Here is a 21,601-nt window from a genome sequence, read left to right on the forward strand (position 1 = left end):
TTCCTCATTCTCTGTGAAAGGTCTGCTGTGATTTTCAAGATGAGCGGACGAGGAAAAACTAGCGGCAAAGCTCGGTCTAAGGCCAAGTCTCGCTCGTCCCGGGCCGGACTGCAGTTTCCGGTGGGCCGTGTTCACAGGCTGCTGAGAAAGGGTAACTATGCTGAGCGGGTGGGTGCCGGAGCCCCGGTCTATCTGGCTGCTGTGCTCGAGTATCTGACGGCTGAAATCCTTGAGCTGGCCGGCAACGCGGCCCGGGACAACAAAAAGACCCGCATCATCCCCAGGCATCTGCAGCTGGCCGTCCGCAACGACGAGGAGCTCAACAAGCTGTTGGGAGGGGTGACCATCGCTCAGGGCGGGGTGCTGCCCAATATCCAGGCCGTGCTGTTGCCCAAGAAAACCGGCGGAGCCAGCAAGTAAAGAGACAGAATCTGACCCAGTGACCTAAATGCTCTTTTCAGAGCCACTCACAGTGTCTGTGAAAGGGCTGCTCTGCGGATACGCTGAGCGCGGGGGAAAGGACTCTCGTTTCGCTGTTACTGCGAAGCGTTTCCGAGTAAGTTATATGTTAATCATCTTTTGCTGAACGAGTCGATAGGGGATGTGCGGGATAGTCTACTGAATTACCTCCGGAGCTGAGGGAGTTTCCTACTTGAGTCTGCAAAAAGTGTTCCGCAGAGAGGTGGTTGGAATCAGTTTTATTTTTACTGCTGGTTCCATATTGAAGGTTAGTCGGTAGGCCATTTGGCCCATCAGATCTGTCCGCCATTCAATCGTGGGCGACTATTTTTTCCGGTCCTCAGCGCCGCTCCCAACATCTCTCCCCCTCTGGTGCCGTGTCCAATCAATAAATTATCGAGATCTGCCTTAAATATACCCAATAATCCGGCCTCCACTGCTGCCTGTGGTAATAACTTCTACAAATTCACCACCATCTGGATAAAGGAATTTCTCCACATCTGGTACCCCCAATCCTTTTATAACTCATCATTCTAAATTCCAGTGAATACAGACCCAGAGCCATCAAACGTTTAACCCTTTCATTTCCAGATTCATCCTAGTAATCCTCCTCTCCAACGCCAGGACAACTTTTCTGAGATGAGGGGACCAAAACTGTTCACAATACTCAAGGTGGGGCCTCACCAATCCAATACCTTATAAAGCCTCAGCATTACATCCCTGCTGTTGTATTCTAGATCTCATAGGATGAATGCAAACATTGCATTTGCCGTTCTCGCCACTGACTACCTGCAAGTTAACATTTAGGGTGTTCTGTACAAAGTCCCATTGTATGTCAGATTTTTGGATTTTCTATCCGTTTTGAAAATAGTCTGCACATTTATTTCTACAACCAAATTTGATGACCATACATTTTCCAACATTGTGTTTCATTTGCCAACATTGCCCATTATTCTAGTCTTAGTCCATCTGAAGCCTACCTGCCCCTCCAGCAATCTTCATATCAGCTGAAAACTCGACAACAAAGCCATCCCATCTATTCCATCTAAATCATTGATATAAAAAGAAGAGGTCCCAACACCAACCAGCCAACCAGAAGAGGATCTTTTTATTCCCATTCACTGCCTTCTACCAATCCAGTAAGCAGCCTCATGTGTGGCACCTTGTCAAAGGCCTTCTGAAAGTCCAAATATAGAACATCCACTGCACCCCCTTTATCTATCTTATGTGTAATCTACTCAAAAGAATTCCAACAGGTTTGTCATTCAGGAATTTCCCTTAAGGAAGCCAAGTACTCCAGTACTTCATTCTTAAAAATTTACTCCAACATCTTCCCAACCACTGACGTAAGGTCTAGAATTTCCTTTCTGCTGCCTTTCTCAGAGTGGAGTGACATTTGCAATTTTCCAGGCCTTTGGAACCTTGCCAGAGTCCAATGATTTTTGAAGATCATTACTAATGCCCCCACAGTCTCCACCGCTACCCCTTTCAGAATCCGAGGGTGCATCTCATCTGGTTCAGTTGACATGCATCCTTAGGTCTTTCAGCTTTTTGAGCATCTTCACCCTAGTAATAGTAACTGCACCCACCTCTCTTCCCTCACACCCTTTAACATCTCGCAGACTGCTACTGTTTTCCACAGTAAAGACTAATGCAAAATACTCATTTACCTCATCTGCCATCTCCTTGGCCCCTGTTATTAATTTCTCCAGCCTCATTTTTTAGCAGTTCTATGTCCACTCTCATCTCTCTTTCTTTTTTAATACACTTGAAAAAGCTTTTAGTATGCACTTTGATATTGGCTGTAGCATTACTATCATATATCCTGGATAACTGATGCAAAACCTTTTCAGATGTGTTTTCAATTTTTGGAAAATTAAACGATGGTATTATCGGAAAAGAACAAACGCAAAGAGAGGAGTACTGAAATTTAAGTAAAATGCAGCTCAATAGACAATAGGAGTAGGAGTAGGCCCTTCAGCCTTTCGTGGCAGCACCACTATTCAATGTGATCATGGCTGATCATCCACTATCAGTATCCCATTCCTGCGTTCTCCCCATATCCCTTGACTCTGCTATCTTTAAGAGCTCTATCTAACTCTTTCTAGCTCAAGCAGTAAACGTGGACGGAGAAACAGAGTTAAGATTTCAAGCGGCTTCTTCATCAGATAACATTCTGCTAACATGCTTTATTGCACTTTTTTCCCCTGCAAAGATGTCCAATCTCACTTTCTCCCATAATTTCCCCTCCGTACCCCATCTTCCCTACTTAAGTTCCCTTCTCTCTTTATGTCACCAGTAAGTTCAGAAATCACCATGAGCTTTCACTTTCTTGAATACCCTGTGAAAGAGCAGCTTCTCAAATGGACATCTCAGTTCAGCACAACCACTCTTCTCTTTATCCACAGCTTATGTCAAGAATTTCAATATATTTCTTAAAAACTTCTCAAAACCCTGTTCACTTTGTTGGATTGTTTGACGTTTTGGAGATGTCCATTTATTCCCTCTGTGGTTACAGCTTCAAATGCTTCTGGAACAGATGGTTATCTGTAAATAGGTGACCAAAACAGCACTCAACACTCCAAATTAGGCCTCGTCAACTTCATCATAACATCCCAACTCCTGTACTTAAGTGTTTTGATTTTTGAAGGACAACGTGTCTACGGTCATTGCTACCTGTGAGACCACTTTCAAGGAATGATTGGTCTGTATTCCAAGATAGCTGTCTCCACCTCCCTCTTTGCCTTTCTCGGGCAGGTCGGGGCGCTGCGTATAAAAGGAGGCAGCAGCAGTCGGTTTGTCGGAGTAGAGAGACATCATGTCTGGCAGAGGAAAAGGAGGCAAAGGACTCGGCAAAGGTGGAGCCAAGCGGCACCGTAAAGTGCTCCGTGACAACATCCAGGGCATCACCAAACCAGCCATCCGCCGTCTGGCTCGGCGTGGCGGCGTCAAACGAATCTCGGGTCTGATCTACGAGGAGACCCGCGGTGTACTGAAGGTTTTCCTGGAGAATGTGATCCGCGACGCGGTCACCTACACGGAACACGCCAAGCGCAAGACAGTCACTGCCATGGATGTGGTGTACGCTCTGAAACGCCAGGGCCGCACTCTCTATGGCTTTGGAGGCTGAGGAACACTTTTGGTTCTGAACACAACACAAAGGCTCTTCTAAGAGCCACCCACCACCTCAGAGAGAGAGCAGTGATCCTGAGCAGAAATAGGAGACAGGCGGGCTTGTTAATTGGAGAGCAGACCCTTTGTGTGTTTCCGTACTTAGATTATTACAGTAGGTGACTGTTAAGAAAAAAACAATATAAGAAATGCAATTAAAGTTACGTGTTATTTGTAAAGAAAATCAGCAGCTATTCACTTCGGACCGCCAGTCAAACATCGGTATCGGGGCAAAGATGATTTTCAGCCCAAACGGGCGGCTGCTTGAATTCGATGCCGGATATGAAGCCGATCGCACTGCTAGGGCCTTGACACGATCGGGGCGGACATTCAACTCCCAACAGTCGGCGGATAACTCAGCTCCGACATTTCGGACTGTGCACCCACGGTTAAGCCTGTGAGTTGCGTTTCGCACCAATAAGGAATTTCAATTCACCCTGCCTGCTGATTAGTACAACAATCTAATCCGATCAAGATCCCCTTCCCCCACGCTCAGCGTATCCGCAGAGCAGCCCTTTCACAGACATTGTGAGTGGCTCTGAAAAGAGCCTTTGGGTCACTGGGTCAGATTCTGTCTTTTCACTTGCTGGCTCCGCCGGTTTTCTTGGGCAACAGCACGGCCTGGATGTTGGGCAGCACCCCGCCCTGAGCGATAGTCACCCCTCCCAGCAGCTTGTTGAGCTCCTCGTCGTTGCGGACGGCCAGCTGCAGATGCCTGGGGATGATGCGGGTCTTTTTGTTGTCCCGGGCCGCGTTGCCGGCCAGCTCAAGGATTTCAGCCGTCAGATACTCGAGCACAGCAGCCAGATAGACTGGGGCTCCGGCACCCACCCGCTCAGCATAGTTACCCTTTCTCAGCAGCCTGTGAACACGGCCCACCGGGAACTGCAGTCCGGCCCGGGACGAGCGAGACTTGGCCTTCGACCGAGCTTTGCCACCAGTCTTTCCTCGTCCGCTCATTTTCACAATCTCGGCAATTCTTTCACAGAGAATGAGGAAATGCCTCCGGCCCTCGTCCTTCTTGTACCATTTCGGGGAATGCAGCCGAATGTGTATGATTGGTCCTACAACGCCCAATGTCATTGGAGAGAGAGCAAATAATCCAATCAGAGAACTGTCCTGTTCACCAATCAAGAAACAGCAGCAGATTCGCGGACAATAACCGCTCCCCCCGCTAAAATAAACTGAAAATTGAAACAGCCCGCCAAAAATCCTTTGTTTAAGCTAATCTAAAAGGAAATCATTGCATGTCTGTTTGTCAGACATGCAATGCTCTATTTATGAAGGCCAACGTGTCGACAGCTCTATTTACGGTCCTTGCTACCAGCGAGACCTCTTTCAAAGAATAGATGAGTCTGTATTCCCAGATCACACTGCAAGTTTCAACTATCTTCGTCGTTGTCCGCTACATTCCCATTCTTTGTTGATCCATTTTACAATATAATCACTCAGTTTGTGATATAGATGAGAAAAAAAAACGGACCCAGCTCTGATCCCTGCTTAAGAGGGGAGATGATTTAAATATAGAAAATGGTGATGAGTGGAGATAGTGTAGGTTACAGAGATCCCCCCACCCCCCCCCCCATATTAGGTGCAGATAAAACTGCAGGATATGGGGTTTGGTTGAAGGATTTGTTCACCCAGACGGTTGTGAGTTGCTGGAACACTGTACCAGAGAGAGTTGTGGAAGTAGTGTCGCTGATGATATTTTCAAAATGTCACTTGAATTCCCAGGCTAAGGACCAAGTGCTGGAAGAATGAATTAATATGGATGGATTCCCATTGGTTGGTATTGATGTGATGGGCCAAATGGTCTGTAACAATGCTGAAACATTCTGTAAAAATCGGAATCAATGACTCTCTGCTACTAGAAACATGGAAACTTGATAAATATGATAGCCGTATTCACCATCTCTCTCTGCCCTCATTAACCAGTTTCACCTGGCCCTGGTTTATACCAGCAGTTTATCCTGTTCCGTTGTGGCTAAACCATTGGAAATTGACGGTTGTCAATTGAGAGTCTGTCCGTCCGCCTGCCTTTGTCTCTACCCCTCCCCGTCTCTTAATCTCCGCACAGTTCAGTTTACACCTGAACTGGAATGGTACAAACATTCTTGCAGGGAAGTTTGCTAGTGCTTCTTGGGGGGGTTTAAACTAAATTTGCAGGGGTTGGGGATCCAGAATGAGAGAGAGGATAGCGAGATGAAGAATAAAGGATAGGTGGGGACTACAAGGTTCCGGAATATTATGTAGTAGAGAAAGGAGAGGCGGAACAAGTGATAAGGAGGACACATGTACAGGGGGATGGTCTGACGGAACATGGAGTTAAATGTGCAGAAAGAATAGGTAAATTTAGGAAGGACAACAAAATTCTAGGGGTGTATAGCCTGATGGGAGTTCGGGGAGCTGGGTTAAGCACAATAGGCAGAAATTCAAACAGAGAGAGGAGAAATGGGCAAAAAATTCTATATCTGAATGCATGAAGTGTCAGAAATAAGGCCGATGAGCTTGAAGCTCAGGTGCGAATGGGAAACTATGATGTTGTTGAGATAACAGAGACATGGCTGCAGGGGGATCAGACCTGGGAAATGAATGTACAAGGGTATATGTGCTATCATAGGGACAGAAATGTGGGCAGAGGGGGTGGGGTGGCCCTGTTGGTGAGGAATGAGATTCAGTCCTTTGCAAGGGGGGACATAGGATCAGGAGAAGTTGAGTCTGTGTGGATAGAATTGAGGAAAAGTAAGGGGCAAAAGGACCCAAATGGGTGTTGTCTATAGGCCACCAAACAGTAGCATGGATATTGGGTGCAAGTTGAATAGAGAGTTAACATTGGCATGTGGCAAAGGTAATGTCGCAGTAGTTATGGGGGATTTCAACATGCAAGTGAACTGGGAGAATCAGGTTGGTGCTGGACCCCAGGACAGGGAGTTTGTAGAGTGCCTAAAGGATACATTCTTGGAACAGCTTGTATGAGAGCAGACCAGGGACAAGGCTATTCTGGATTTAGTATTATGTAATAAACAGGATTTGATAAGCGATCTTGAAGTAAAGGAGCCATTAGGAGGTAGTGATCATAATATGCTAAGTTTTTATCTGCAACTTGAGAAGGATAAGGGCAGCTCAGAGGTGTCAGTGTTGCAGTTGAACAAAGGAGACTATGAAGCCATGAGGGAGGAGCTGGGCAAAGTTAACTGGCCGGATATCCTAGCAGAAAAGACAGTGGAACAACAATGGCAGGTATTCTTGGGAATAATGCACAAGGTGCAAAATCAGTTCATCCCCCGGAGAAGGAAGGATTCAAAGGGGGGAAAGGGGTCACTGTGGTTGACAAACTAAGTCAGAGATTGCATAGCATTAAAAAAAGGAAGTATGACAGAGCTAAGGTGAGAGGGAGGACAGATGGTTGGGAATTTTTTAAGGAACAACAGAACTTAACTAAAAAGGCAATACGGGGAGAAAAAATGAGGTACGAACGCAAGCTAGCCAGAAATATAAAGGAGAATAGCAAAAGCTTTTTTAGGTATGTGAAGAGAAAGAAGATAGTTAGGAACAATGTTGGGCTCTTGAAGAATGAATTGGGTGAAATTGTTATGGGAAACAGAGAAATGGCAGAAGAATGTAATAAGTACTTTAGATCTGTCTTCACTAAGGAAGACACAAGCAATCTCCCAGATGTATGGATGGGCCAAGGACATAGGGTAACAGAGGAAATGAAACAGATTGACATTAGGAAGGAAACGGTGATGAGTAGACTGATGGGACTGAAGGCTGAGAAATCCTCAGGTCCAGATGGTCTGCATCCTAGGGTAATAAAGGAGGTGGCCCTGGAAATTGCGGATGCATTGGTAATCATTTTCCAATGTTCCTTAGATTCAGGATCAGTTCCTGAGGATTGGAGAATGGCTGATGTTATCCCTCTTTTTAAGAAAGGAGGGAGGGAGAAAACAGAGAACTATCAACCTGTCAGCCTAACATCAGTAGTGGGGAAGATGCTAGAGTCCATTATAACCATATAACAATCACAGCACGGAAACAGGCCATCTCGGCCCTCCTAGTCCGTGCCGAACTCTTAATCTCACCAAGTCCCACCTACCTGTACTCAGCTCATAACACTCCACTCCTTTCCTGTCCATATACCTATCCAATTTTACCTTAAATGACACAACTGAACTGGCCTCTACTACTTCTACAGGAAGCTCATTCCACACAGCTATCACTCTCTGAGTAAAGAAATACCCCCTCGTGTTTCCCTTAAACTTCTGCCCCCTAACTCTCAAATCATGTCCTCTCGTTTGAATCTCCCCTACTCTCAATGGAAACAGCCTATTCACGTCAACTCTATCTATACCTCTCAAAATTGTAAATACCTCGATCAAATCCCCCCTCAACCTTCTATGCTCCAATGAATAGAGACCTAACTTGTTCAACCTTTCTCTGTAACTTAAGTGCTGAAACCCAGCTAACATCCTAGTAAATCGTCTCTGCACTCTCTCTAATTTATTGATATCTTTCCTATAATTCAGTGACCAGAACTGTACACAATATTCCAAAATTGGCCTTACCAATGCCTTGTACAATTTTAATTTTAATTAAAGATGAAATAGTGGCATATCTAGATAGCAGTGATAGGATTGGGCCGAGACAGCATGGATTTACCAAAGGTAAATCATGATTGACTAATCTATTGGAGTTTTTTGAGGATGTAACCAGGAAGCTCGACAAGGGAGATCCAGTGGATGTAGTGTACCTTGATTTTCAGAAGGCATTTGATAAGATCCCACATAGGAGATTGGTGGGTAAAATGAAAGCTCATGGCATTGGGGGGAAGGCATTGACATGAATAGAAAACTGGTTGGCAGATTGAAAGCAAAGGGTAGCGGTGAATGGGTGTTTCTTGGAATGGCAGGTGGTGACTAGTGGGGTGCCACAGGGCTCGGTATTGGGACCACAGCTGATTACGATTTACGTCAACGATTTAGATGAAGACATTGAGAATAACATCAGCAAGTTTGCTGATGATACTAAGCTGGGTGGCAGTGTGACATGTGATGAGGATGTTAGGAGAATCCAGGGTGACTTGGATAGGCTGGGTGAGTGGGCAGATACTTGGCAGATGACGTTTAATGTGAATAAGTGTGAGGTTATCCACTTTGGGAGTAAGAACAGGAAGACAGATTATTATCTGAACCGTGTAAAGTTAGGTAAGGGAGAAATACAAAGAGATCTCGGAGTCCTTGTTCATCAGTCACTGAAGGTGAATGAGTAAGTGCATCAGGCAGTAGAGAAGGCTAATGAAATGTTGGCCTTTATTACAACGGGAATTGAGTACAAGAGCAAGGAAATCCTCTTGCTTTTGTACATGGCGTTGCAGGCTCGAAGGGCCGAATGGTCTACTTCTGCACCTATTATCTGTTGTTTATTGTCTATTGTCATCCTTCGTCACTGTCTCCACCCCTTAACGCATCTCTGTCTCTCTCTGCCTTTCTCGGGCAGGTCGGGGCGCTGCGTATAAAAGGAGGTAGCAGCAGCCGGTTGGTCACTGAGTAGAACGACATCATGTCTGGCAGAGGAAAAGGAGGCAAAGGACTCGGGAAAGGCGGAGCAAAGCGACACCGTAAAGTGCTCCGGGATAACATCCAGGGCATCACTAAACCAGCCATCCGCCGTCTGGCTCGCCGTGGCGGCGTCAAACGAATCTCGGGTCTGATCTACGAGGAGACCCGCGGTGTACTGAAGGTTTTCCTGGAGAATGTGATCCGCGACGCGGTCACCTACACAGAACACGCCAAGCGCAAGACGGTCACTGCCATGGATGTGGTGTACGCTCTGAAACGCCAGGGCCGCACTCTCTATGGCTTCGGCGGTTGAGGAACGCTTTTGGTTCTGAACACAACACAAAGGCTCTTCTGAGAGCCACCCACCACCTCACAGAGAGAGAGCAGTGATCCTGAGCAGAAATAGGAGACAGGCGGGCTTGTTAATTGGAGAGCAGACCCTTTGTGTGTTTCCGTACTTAGATTATTACAGTAGGTGACTGTTTAGAAAATGGTAATACAACACAAGTGCACACTTCGGACCGCCTGTTACAAATCGGTATCCGGGCGCAAACGATTTTCGCCCGACCCTTAATTACAAAGAGTTGGTACTTGAATTCGATGTCAGAAAAAAAGCCGATCGCACTTCTGGGGCCGTAGACGCGATCGGACTAGACATTCACCTCCCAATGCTCGGCCAGCTTCGATATTTCAGACTGTGCACCCACCGTTAAGCTTGAGTTGCATTTCGCACCAGTAAGGAATTTCAACGCACCCTGCCTGTTGATTAGTACATCAATCTAATCCGATCTAAAGTCCTTTCCCCCGCGCTCAGCGTATCCGCAGAGCAGCCCTTTCACAGACACTGTGAGTGGCTCTGAAAAGAGCCTTTGGTTCACTGGGTCAGATTCTGTCTTTTCACTTGCTGGCTCCGCCGGTTTTCTTGGGCAACAGCACGGCCTGGATGTTGGGCAGCACCCCGCCCTGAGCGATGGTCACCCCTCCCAGCAGCTTGTTGAGCTCCTCGTCGTTGCGGACGGCCAGCTGCAGATGCCTGGGGATGATGCGGGTCTTTTTGTTGTCCCGGGCCGCGTTGCCGGCCAGCTCAAGGATTTCAGCCGTCAGATACTCGAGCACAGCAGCCAGATAGACTGGGGCTCCGGCACCCACCCGCTCAGCATAGTTACCCTTTCTCAGCAGCCTGTGAACACGGCCCACCGGGAACTGCAGTCCGGCCCGGGACGAGCGAGACTTGGCCTTGGACCGAGCTTTCCCGCCTGTTTTTCCTCGTCCACTCATTTTCACAATCTCGGCAACTCTTTCACAGAGAATGAGGAAATGCCTCCGGCCCTCGTCCTTCTTGTACCTTTTAGGGGAATGCAGCGGAAGGTGTTTGATTGGTGCTGCAACGCCCAATGTCATTGGAGAGAGAGCAAATAATCCAATCAGAGAACTGTCCTGTTCACCAATCAAGAAACAGCAGCAGATTCGCGGACAATAACCGCTCCCCCCGCTAAAATAAACTGAAAATTGAAACAGCCCGCCAAAAATCCTTTGTTTAAGCTAATCTAAAAGGAAATCATTGCATGTCTGTTTGTCAGACATGCAATGCTCTATTTATGAAGGCCAACGTGTCGACAGCTCTATTTACGGTCCTTGCTACCAGCGAGACCTCTTTCAAAGAATAGATGAGTCTGTATTCCCAGATCACACTGCAAGTTTCGACAATCTTCGTCGTTGTCCGCTACATCCCCATTCTTTGTTGATCCATTTTACAATATAATCACTCAGTTTGTGATATAGATGAGAAAAAAAACGGACCCAGCTCTGATCCCTGCTTAAGAGGGGAGATGATTTAAATATAGAAAATGGTGATGAGTGGAGATAGTGTAGGTTACAGAGATCCCCCCCACCCCCATATCAGGTGCAGATAAAACTGCAGGATATGGGGTTTGGTTGAAGGATTTGTTCACCCAGACGGTTGTGAGTTGCTGGAACACTGTACCAGAGAGAGTTGTGGAAGTAGTGTCGCTGATGATATTTTCAAAATGTCACTTGAATTCCCAGGCTAAGGACCAAGTGCTGGAAGAATGAATTAATATGGATGGATTCCCATTGGTTGGTATTGATGTGATGGGCCAAATGGCCTGTAACAATGCTGAAACATTCTGTAAAAATCGGAATCAATGACTCTCTGCTACTAGAAACATGGAAACCTGATAAATATGATAGCCGTATTCACCATCTCTCTCTGCCCCCATTAACCAGTTTCACCTGGCCCTGGTTTATACCAGCAGTTTATCCTGTTCCGTTGTGGCTAAACCATTGGAAATTGACGGTTGTCAATTGAGAGTCTGTCCGTCCGCCTGCCTTTGTCTCCACCCCACCCCGTCTCTCTCCGCACATCCTTCGTCACTGTCTCCACCCCTTAACACATCTCTGACTCTCTCTGCCTTTCTCGGGCAGGTCGGGGCGCTGCGTATAAAAGGAGGTAGCAGCAGCCGGTTGGTCACTGAGTAGAACGACACCATGTCTGGCAGAGGAAAAGGAGGCAAAGGACTCGGGAAAGGCGGAGCAAAGCGACACCGTAAAGTGCTCCGGGATAACATCCAGGGCATCACTAAACCAGCCATCCGCCGTCTGGCTCGGCGTGGCGGCGTCAAACGTATCTCGGGTCTGATCTACGAGGAGACCCGCGGTGTACTGAAGGTTTTCCTGGAGAATGTGATCCGCGACGCGGTCACCTACACAGAACACGCCAAGCGCAAGACGGTCACTGCCATGGATGTGGTGTACGCTCTGAAACGCCAGGGCCGCACTCTGTATGGCTTCGGAGGCTGAGGAACGCTTTTGGTTCTGAACACAACACAAAGGCTCTTCTAAGAGCCACCCACCACCTCACAGAGAGAGCAGTGACCCGGAGCAGATATAGATAGATAGATAGTTAGATATTTTATTCATCCCCAAGGGGAAATTCAACATTTTTCCAGTGTCCCATACACTTATTGTAGCAAAACTAATTACATACAGTATTTAACTCAGTATAAATATGATATGCATCTAAAATCACCCTCCCAAAAAGCATGAATATAGCTTTTAAAACGTTCTTAAATAGTTTACTATTTAAACTACAGTTTACCTACTACTTAAATAGGTGACAAACTGGATTGTTTATCGGAGAACGGACCCTTAGTGTGTTTATCCGGACTTTCATTATGACAGTAGGAGACTGTATTAAAGTTACGTGTTATTTGTAAAGAAAACTAGCAGCTAATCACTTCGGACCGCCTGTCACACATCGGTAACGGTGCACAGATGATTTTCAGTCCGACTGTTCATAAAATGGGCGGCTGCTTGAGTTCGATGTCGGATATGAAGCGGATCGCACCGCTGGGCCCTTGACGCGATCGTGGCGGATATTCAACTCCCAACAGTAGGCGGAGGACTCAGCTCCGACTTTTCAGACTGTGTACCCACGGTTAAGCCTCGCACCAATAAGGAATTTCAATTCACCCTGCCTGCTGATTAGTTTAACAATCTAATCCGAACAAGATCCCCTTCCCTCACGCTCAGCGTATCCGCAGAGCAGCCCTTTCACAGACACTGTGAGTGGCTCTGAAAAGAGCCTTTGGGTCACTGGGTCAGATTCTGTCTCTTCACTTGCTGGCTCCGCCGGTTTTCTTGGGCAACAACACGGCCTGGATGTTGGGCAGCACCCCGCCCTGAGCGATAGTCACCCCTCCCAGCAGCTTGTTGAGTTCCTCGTCGTTGCGGACGGCCAGCTGCAGGTGCCTGGGGATGATGCGGGTCTTCTTATTATCCCGGGCCGCGTTGCCGGCCAACTCCAGGATCTCAGCCGTCAGGTACTCGAGCACAGCAGCCAGATAGACCGGAGCCCCGGCGCCTACCCGCTCGGCGTAGTTACCCTTTCTCAGCAGCCTGTGAACACGGCCCACCGGGAACTGCAGTCCGGCCCGCGACGAGCGAGACTTGGCCTTGGACCGAGCTTTTCCGCCTGTTTTTCCTCGTCCACTCATTTTCACAATCTCGGCAACTCTTTCACAGAGAATGAGGAAATGCCTCCGGCCCTCGTCCTTCTTGTACCTTTAGGGGGAATGCAGCAGAATGTGTATGATTGGTCCTGCAACGCTCAGTGTCATTGGAGAGAGAGCAAATAATCCAATCAGAATACTGCCCTGTTCACCAATCAAGAAACAGCAGCAGGGTCGCGGAAAATAACCGCTCACTCTGCTAAAATAAACTGAAAATTGAAACAGCCCGCCAAAAATCCTTTGTTTAAAGCTAATCTAAAACGAAGTCATTGCACGTCTGTTTGTCGGCTTGATCTCCACATACACTAATTACTGGAGTCAGACGCATTTAATATAAGCGCAGCTACTATTGCAACACTGATTCACTGATAAATTCACTGATTTGTTTAATCTAAGTTGTTTAATTCAGAGTAAACCCGCTTCTCAGCTGCTGTTCGCCATCGGTCATTGTTTGCGCATCAGGTTATGGACGAGTTGGTCTTCTCAAACAGCCTGAAAAATTTGTAATGTAAAGGGGGACAAGGGAGGTAGATATCGGAACACTTGAAAATGACTGGAAAAGTAGAAGGAAATGGTGGACGATCTGAATAAAGATTTTTCAATTGTCTCCGTTGTGGAATATACTAGCAATATGCTAATGTTCGAGAGTATCAGGGGCAGAAGTGAGTGAAATTGTCATTGCTAGTGAGAAAGTGCTTGGGAAACTGAAAGGTCTGAAGGTAGATAAATCACCTGGTATATACTCTAGGGTTCTGAAAGAGATGGCTGAACAGGCTGTAGACACTTTAGGAATGATCTTTCAAGAATCACTGGAATAGTTCCACAGGACTATAAATTGCAACAATCAAGAAGGGAGAGAGGCAGAAGTAAGGAAACGTGGCCAGTTAGTCTGACTTTAGTGGTTGGGAAGAGTTTGGAGTAGATTGTTAAGATGTGTTTTTGGATACCTGGAGCACATAGAACCATAGAAAATTTACAGCGTAGAAACAGGCCTTTTGGCCCTTCTTGGCTGTGCCAAACCATTTTTCTGCCTAGTCCCACTGACCTGCACCTGGACCATATCCCTCCATACAGCTCTTATCCATGTACCTGTCCAAGTTTTTCTTAAATGTTAAAAGTGAACCCGCATTTACCACTTGATCTGGCAGTTTATTCCACACTCCCACCACTCTCTGTGTGAAGAAGCCCCCCACAATGTTTCCTTTAACCTTATCCCCCTTTACCCTTAACCCATGTCCTCTGTTTTTTTTTCTCCCCTAGCCTCAGCGGAAAAAGCCTGCTTGCATTCACTCTATCTATACCCATTATAATTTTATATACCTCTATCAAATCTCCCCTCATTCTTCTACACTCCAGGGAATAAAGTTCTAACCGATTTAACCTTTCTCTGTAACTCAGTTTCTCAAGTCCCGGCAACATCCTTGTAAACCTCTGCACTATTTCAACCTCCTTTCTGTAATTCGGTGACCAAAACTGCACACAATACTCCAAATTCAGCCTCACCAATGTCTTATACAACCTCACCATTACATTCCAACTCTTATACGCAATACTTACATTTATAAAGGCCAATGTACCAAAAGTTCTCTTCACTACCCTATCTACCTGTGACACCACTTTTAGAGAATCTTGTATCTGTATTCCCAGATCCCTCTATTCTACTGTACTCTTCAGTGCCCTATCATTTACCTTGTAGTGGGTGGAACTGGACTGTCTGAGGGTGGTGTCTGAAAAGAGGATGCTGTCCAAGTTGCATGCAATCTTGGACAATGTCTCCCACCCACTCCATAATGTACTGGTTAGGCACAGGAGTACATTCAGCCAGAGACTCATTCCACCGAGATGCAACATTGAGCGTCATAGGAAGTCATTCCTACCTGTGGTCATCAAACTTTACAACTCCTCCCTCGGAGTGTCAGACTCTCTGAGCTAATAGGCGGTCCTGGATTTATTTCCACTTGGCATAATTTACTTATTATTATTTAATTATTTCTGGTTTTATGTTGCTATACTTCTACTCGATTCGTGGTTGGTGCAACTGCAACAAAACCCAGTTTCCCTCGGGATCAACAAAGTACGTCTGTTCTTCTGTATGTTCTACCTTGGTTTTTCCTTCCAAAGTGCCTTACACTTGTCTGTATTAAACTCCACCTGCCATTTTTCAGCCCATTTTTCCAACTGGTCCAAATCCCTCTGCAAGCTTTGAAAACCTTCCTCACTGTCCACTACACCTCCAATCTTTGTATCATCAGCAAATTTGCAGATCAAATTTACATTATCATCCAGATCACTGATATAGATGACAAATAACAGGTGGACCCAGCGCATGATAAAATACTGTAGGCTGAAGTCAGGATGGTATCCTTAAGGGAAAAGGTAGCCTGACAAATCTGTTGGAATTATTTGAAGAAATAACAAACAGGATAGATAAAGGAGAATTGATGGCTGTTACGTACTTAAATTTTCAGAAGCTCTTAACAAGGTTCCGCACATAAGGCAGCTTAACAAGATAAGAGCCAATGGTATTACAAATGGTATGGATACAGCATTGGCTGATTGGCAGAAGGCAAAGAGTGGGAATAAAGGGAGCCTTTCCTGGAGTACTACCTGTGTCTAATGGTGTTCCATAGATGTCTGTGTTGGGACCCCTCTTTTTTTTACATAATATGTCAACGATTCAGATAATGGAATTGATGGATTTTTGACAAGCTTGTAGATGATACAAAGATAGGTGGGGGAGCAAGTAGTGCTATGGAAGCAGGTAGGCCGCACAAGGACTGAAAAAAAAGATAGAAGAATGGGTAAAGAAGTGCCAGATGGAACACTGAGTTGGGAATTGTATGGCTATGCACTTTGAAGAAATAAAAGTGTCCACTAATTCTAATTGGAGAGAAAATTCAAAAAATTCGAGGTGCACAGGATACATTAAAGGTTAATTTGCTTGTTGAGTCAGTGGGGAGGAAGCCAGATGTAATGTTATCATTTATTTCAGGAGGACTAGAATTTAAAAGCAAGGATGTAATGTGGAGGCACTGGTGAGGCCTCATTTGGAGTAGTGAGCATTTTGGGCCTCTTATCTAAGAAAGGATGTGCTGACATTGTGGAGTTATCAAAGAAGTTCAGGAAATCAAGACTGGAACAGAAAGGATTGTCATATGAAGTGTATTGGATTGCTCTGGGCAAATATGAAAGGCTTCAATAGAGTGGATGTATAGAGAATATTTCCTGTGGTCTGGGAGTCCGACACCAAAGGTCACAACCTCAAAATAGAGGGATATCCATTTAAAACAGAGATGAAAAGGAATTTCCTTAGCTAGAGACTGGAGAATCTGTGGAATTCATTGCCATAGATGGTCATGTGATGGGGTATACTGAAGGTAGAGCTTGATAGTTACTTGATTGGTTAGGGCCTGATGTTTATGGGGAGAAGACAGGAGAGGGAAATGGATCAGCCATAATGAAATGGTGGAACAGACTCGATGATCTTTATCTGCTCCTATGTCTTATAATTGCAATTTCCCCCCTTCTAAGCCCTCATCTCCTCCAAAGTGACAATAGACAATATGTGCAGAAGTAGACCATTTGGCCCCTCGAGACTGCACAACTGAGTCTGCACAAGTGAAGTTATCTTTTTCTAAATTTCATTCAATTCAGTCTCCCCTTCCCACAGTCCCTGCCAGATCGAGAGACCATGGTCCTTAATTAAAACCTTTGCCTCTCTCTTACTTAGTGGGATAACAGTATCACAGCACTGCCATCCTATCGACTCCTTCACTTCCACCATGAGCTGTGACCCAGAAAAGCAGAAATACACTCCCCAATACAGCAGCTGTAATGTTTGCCTAACTTCCAACAAAACACCGGGACAACGATTGGACCCACCCATCTTAAGACGACACAATACAGAGGAATCAGAACAGACAACACAGTAAGGCTGTGCATCCTCTTTCCACTGCAATGCAAGAAGGATTGCCACCATTTCGATAGTATAAGCTGGGAGTTCATTAGATAAATGTTTTATAATTGACACCTGAAATGATGGGACATAGACTGCTATAGTGGTGTTATAAGACACGGCGTCTTTAGAATCATCTGTAAACAATGGAACCATTCCTTCATATTGATGAAGCACATGGAGAAACCATTACCTCTTCAGTTACACACCCAGCACATACTGCCAGCCTCTCCCAAAGTCAAATCTACCCCAGTTAAAGTAAATAGACAGGGAGGAATAACGGATAAATTTTAGCCACATTAGAGCAGATTTCATATTAGATAGGGGCCTGATCGTTTCCTTCCCACCCAAAAACAATTCTTACGAGCTTGGTGTTCCAGACTATTAATAAACTGAGTTGGATGATCACCCATATACAATTGAAGCGTACCCAGATCCCCCCGCAGAGCAGCAACTGAAGACGCAACGGCACCGAACTGCTGATGCTCCGTGTCGATGAGGTATATCGGGGCGAGGGAATGGCATATTTAACACAAAAGCTTAGTGAGCAGAAACAGCCCTTTCCACTGCCTTTGTTGGCGGCTCTTAAAAGAGCCTTTTGTTGAGCTTGGTGCCGAGGTCGGATTTAGGCGCGCTCCCCGCGGATGCGGCGGGCCAGCTGGATGTCTTTGGGCATGATGGTGACTCGCTTGGCATGGATGGCGCACAGATTGGTATCCTCAAAGAGCCCCACCAGGTAAGCTTCACTGGCCTCCTGCAGGGCCATGACGGCCGAGCTCTGGAAGCGCAGATCGGTCTTGAAGTCCTGAGCGATTTCTCGCACCAGGCGCTGGAAGGGCAGTTTGCGGATGAGCAGCTCGGTGGATTTCTGGTAGCGCCGGATCTCCCTCAGAGCCACGGTGCCGGGCCGGTAGCGATGGGGCTTCTTCACTCCGCCCGTGGCTGGAGCGCTCTTCCGCGCCGCTTTGGTCGCCAGCTGTTTGCGGGGAGCTTTCCCGCCTGTCGATTTACGCGCTGTTTGCTTGGTACGGGCCATTCTCTTTCAGCAGTCAGAGGGAACCTTCAGATACCGAGAATTTTTGGAATATTGGAGCAGACGCGAGAACCACTTTTTAAAGAGTCGATGAAGGGCCGCCCCACTCTCTCATTGGTTGTAAGGGAGATGTCCATTGCAGACACCAGCGTTGCGATTGGCTCCTTTTCCATCACCAGTTTGAAGCTGGCCGGTGGTATGGGTGGGGGAGATGGGGAATATTACCCATGACCAAATATGGAAGCTGGTGACTCGGGGTCAGAATTTAGCTAGTCTGACTGCAGTGATTGGATGGCGCTTCAATTTCAAATCGCCCGCCAATTCCACGAGCAAACAAAAGAAAATATTGTTTCAACAGCAACCGATTTCTTACAATTAAAATAATCACGAATTATCAAATTTCACCTTGATTGAAATCATCGATCTTATTCAATTAGCTGAATCTGAATGTTAGCATTTTTATTGAGGAGAGTGAATTCAGTCTTGCCGGAAAAGGGAGGGCAGGGAGAGAGGATCGAGAACGATTTTAATACTGCTTTTACTAAATGGTTTTGTGGGAATTGCCACAAGATGTTTTCAAAAGGACAACCAACACTGAAATGAAATGCTGCTCAACATATCTTCAAGACATTCACTACAACTAAATAATTAAATCTCTTCCTTCTCCAAATTGCTGTTCAAAGGCAACCCGACGGCGCTGTCTCCTTTTATAACATCGCCCCGAACTGCCCGAGAGAGACGGAGAGGGAAGTAGATACAGCGTTAGGGTAGTAGAGCAGAGAGAGACCTGTATTTTCCAGCTCTTTCCTGGGAGATGTGAGTGGCTCTTAGAAGAGCCTTTGGTCTCAGGTGTTTAAAGCTGCGGTTTTTATTTACTTTTTGGTCGCCGTCTTCTTGGCTTTCACGGATTTCGCCTTCGGCTTAGGTTTTGCCGATTTCTTGGGCGCCTTCGCCTTCGGAGCTGAAATCTTCTTGGGGCTCTTGGGCTTCTGCGCAGCCTTTTTCGCCGCTGGTTTCTTAGCTGCCGTCTTTTTAGCGGCCGGTTTCTTAACACTTTGTTTCTTGGCGGGAGATTTCTTTGCTGCTTTCTTGGCCGCAGTTTTCTTGATCGCTGGCTTCTTGGCCTGAGAAGTCTTGGCCGCTGGTTTCTTCGTTTTTTTCACGACATTGGCGGTACTGCCTTTTTTAGCGGCTTTGAAGGAGCCGGAGGCACCTGCGCCCTTGGTGTGAACCAGGGAGCCGCTTTCCAATTTCCTTTTAATGACCATCTTTATCTGACTTTTGAGCTTTTCCACATCGACGCCGTTAGCGGCCAACTCCTTCTTTATCGCGACTATGGACACCCCTCGGTGACTGCGGCAATCCGCCACAATCTTGTCGATCTGTTCGCCCAATTTGGGACCGGCTGGCTTGGTCCGGGCGGTCGTCTTCTTCTTCTTCTTCTTGGGAGCCTTGGTTGCTGCTGCGGGCGCCGCTGGAGGAGCGACTTCAGCAGTTGCGGTCTCGGTCATGTCGGCGACTCTGTACAAACTCTCTCAAAACTCAGAACTGAGTGAGAAATGAAGCGAGAAGCGCAATTTAAAGGCAGCGAGCGGACGGGGCGGGGACATCCTGCTGTCAGCTCCCGACCGCTCCGTTTCTCTGTGTTTCTTTCTCCTCAAAAACTCCCCTATTCCAATTAAAATCAGGCACCCCCATCACCCAGACCGCTCTATGTTTGTGTCCGAGGTCGGATTCTTTGCCGTAAAACAAGTTTGGTCCGAATTAAAGAAAACAGTTTTCATATTAACCAGTTTAACTGCTACACTAACGTCGTTAGCTCCCGCGATCACCGGCATGTTCGCCGTTTTCCGACTGAAATATTGAAACCAAAAAAAAAAAATTGCGTGAATTCCTACTTCAGGACTGAGCTGGGGAGCTGGGCCATCTTGTGATAAGGAAATATTTGTATTTTCCACAGGAGGGACGGCGAAATGCGGCGATGTGATCGGACTCACAAACACAGCCGCATCGCATTCAAAGAGTCGCTGGTTTATCTTTTCTGTATTTTGCAATATTTAATTTACGCACTTTAGTTTGTTTATTTATGTGTAATCGATCTGTAAATTTCATCCTCCACACTCTTGTTCGGAGAGACTTCTCGTTTGACGGTGTACATGCATATTGTTAAATAACAATAAACTTGATTTGCTTGACAGTGATACCAGTTTGTGGCATCAGGTCCTTTAATACTCTCTCTGACACACCGTTCATATCTGCACAAACTGTGGACCCGGTGTACAGTTCCCAGCACAAGTTTTCCTCTCCTCTTCCGTGTTACCGCGCGTTACTTGTAGATTCCCAGCTCAGTAACATCTCCACTTCTTTTTCTTATCTCTTGAGCCATACTTTTCTCCTTAGTAAATATTCATCATAAAACTCACCCACCTCCTGCGGCTCAAGATCTCGGTAGCTCTGCTGATCTCTAAGGGGACCAAATATCTCCCTAACTACCCTTTTACTCTTAAGACAACGGGAGAACCTCTTCGGAGATTCCTGAACCTTACCTGCCAGATCCATCTCATACTCTCTCTCTTTGCCCTCCTCGTTTCCTTCCTCAGAGGAATCTTTTTGCAGCTAGAAAGGGATTGGTTTGATGCCAACCTCTTGAAAGAAATGTATGTTTTCTTTTTTCTTTTAAACCTGAACCTCATTATCTCTCATTCGCCAAGATTCCCCAAACCTGCCAGATTACCCCTCATCCCAACGGGAACATTATGTTCCATACACTTGCTGTCCCACTTATAAACAAGGGCCATTCATTCATTTTCTTTCTTACAGGGTCTCCAAATCAACCTTGGCTAGTAACTAATTCCCCCAATATTACCCTGCCCTAGTTTACAGCACTAACCTGTGGAGAAGACCGACTGTATCCTTCCCATCACTCTCTTAAACTAACAGAAAGAATGAAAAAGTATCAAGTATCAAAAGTATCAAGCTGACAAGGGAATCTTGGTCAGCTGTGTACGTCAGCTGAGGAATGGCTGCCTTACTGAACATCCACACTCAGAAAGGACTGTAGAAAGAAGGCCAGTTCTCAAAGGTTTGGTTCAGCTTGTGACTGTACATTGTCTGCACTCTGTTCTATTAGGACACAATGTTTGGATTTATTGAGATACAGCACGGAAAAGATCCCTACAGCCGCTTGAGCCATTTTGGCCAGAAATCCACCAACTTGATCCAAGCCTAATCATGGGACAATTTATAATGACTGATTAACCTCCCAACCAGTAGGTCTTTGGACTGTGGGAGGAAACCAGAGCACCCAGAGAATGTACAAACTCCTCACAGGCAGCAGCAGGAATTGAACCCTGGTCACCTTCAATTTTAAACCTTTTCTTTCTAAAACTTCCAC

At 46.2% G+C, this 21,601-nt stretch overlaps 5 protein-coding genes across 5 annotated transcripts; 2 read left to right on the forward strand and 3 right to left on the reverse strand.

The window, feature by feature from the left end:
- The first annotated feature begins 36 nt into the window (after nt 1-36).
- Nucleotides 37-2,931, forward strand: LOC132380528 (histone H2AX-like). The gene has a single exon (XM_059949406.1). It carries the CDS (start codon nt 40-42, stop codon nt 418-420), a length of 381 nt encoding a protein of 126 aa, XP_059805389.1. The 5' UTR covers nt 37-39; the 3' UTR covers nt 421-2,931.
- Nucleotides 2,932-4,205: 1,274 nt separating this feature from the next.
- LOC132380522 (histone H2AX-like) lies at nt 4,206-4,599 on the reverse strand. Its single transcript, XM_059949400.1, has one exon. It carries the CDS (start codon nt 4,588-4,590, stop codon nt 4,210-4,212), a length of 381 nt encoding a protein of 126 aa, XP_059805383.1. The 5' UTR covers nt 4,591-4,599; the 3' UTR covers nt 4,206-4,209.
- A 4,445-nt stretch (nt 4,600-9,044) lies between these two features.
- On the forward strand, nt 9,045-9,675 carry LOC132380527 (histone H4). Its single transcript, XM_059949405.1, has one exon. The coding sequence runs from the start codon at nt 9,190-9,192 to the stop codon at nt 9,499-9,501; it is 312 nt and encodes a 103-aa protein (XP_059805388.1). The 5' UTR covers nt 9,045-9,189; the 3' UTR covers nt 9,502-9,675.
- A 188-nt stretch (nt 9,676-9,863) lies between these two features.
- On the reverse strand, nt 9,864-13,216 carry LOC132380529 (histone H2A type 2-B-like). Its single transcript, XM_059949407.1, has 4 exons — nt 12,828-13,216; nt 12,681; nt 11,433-11,447; nt 9,864-10,475 (listed from the first exon to the last, which is right to left on the reverse strand). The coding sequence occupies exons 1-4, from the start codon at nt 13,202-13,204 to the stop codon at nt 10,086-10,088; spliced, it is 783 nt and encodes a 260-aa protein (XP_059805390.1). The 5' UTR covers nt 13,205-13,216; the 3' UTR covers nt 9,864-10,085.
- A 5,609-nt stretch (nt 13,217-18,825) lies between these two features.
- Nucleotides 18,826-19,743, reverse strand: LOC132380514 (histone H1-like). The gene has a single exon (XM_059949392.1). The coding sequence runs from the start codon at nt 19,716-19,718 to the stop codon at nt 19,080-19,082; it is 639 nt and encodes a 212-aa protein (XP_059805375.1). The 5' UTR covers nt 19,719-19,743; the 3' UTR covers nt 18,826-19,079.
- Nucleotides 19,744-21,601: the final 1,858 nt, after the last annotated feature.

This window comes from Hypanus sabinus, chromosome 24, assembly GCF_030144855.1.
Source record: "Hypanus sabinus isolate sHypSab1 chromosome 24, sHypSab1.hap1, whole genome shotgun sequence".
Lineage (NCBI taxonomy): Eukaryota > Metazoa > Chordata > Chondrichthyes > Myliobatiformes > Dasyatidae > Hypanus > Hypanus sabinus.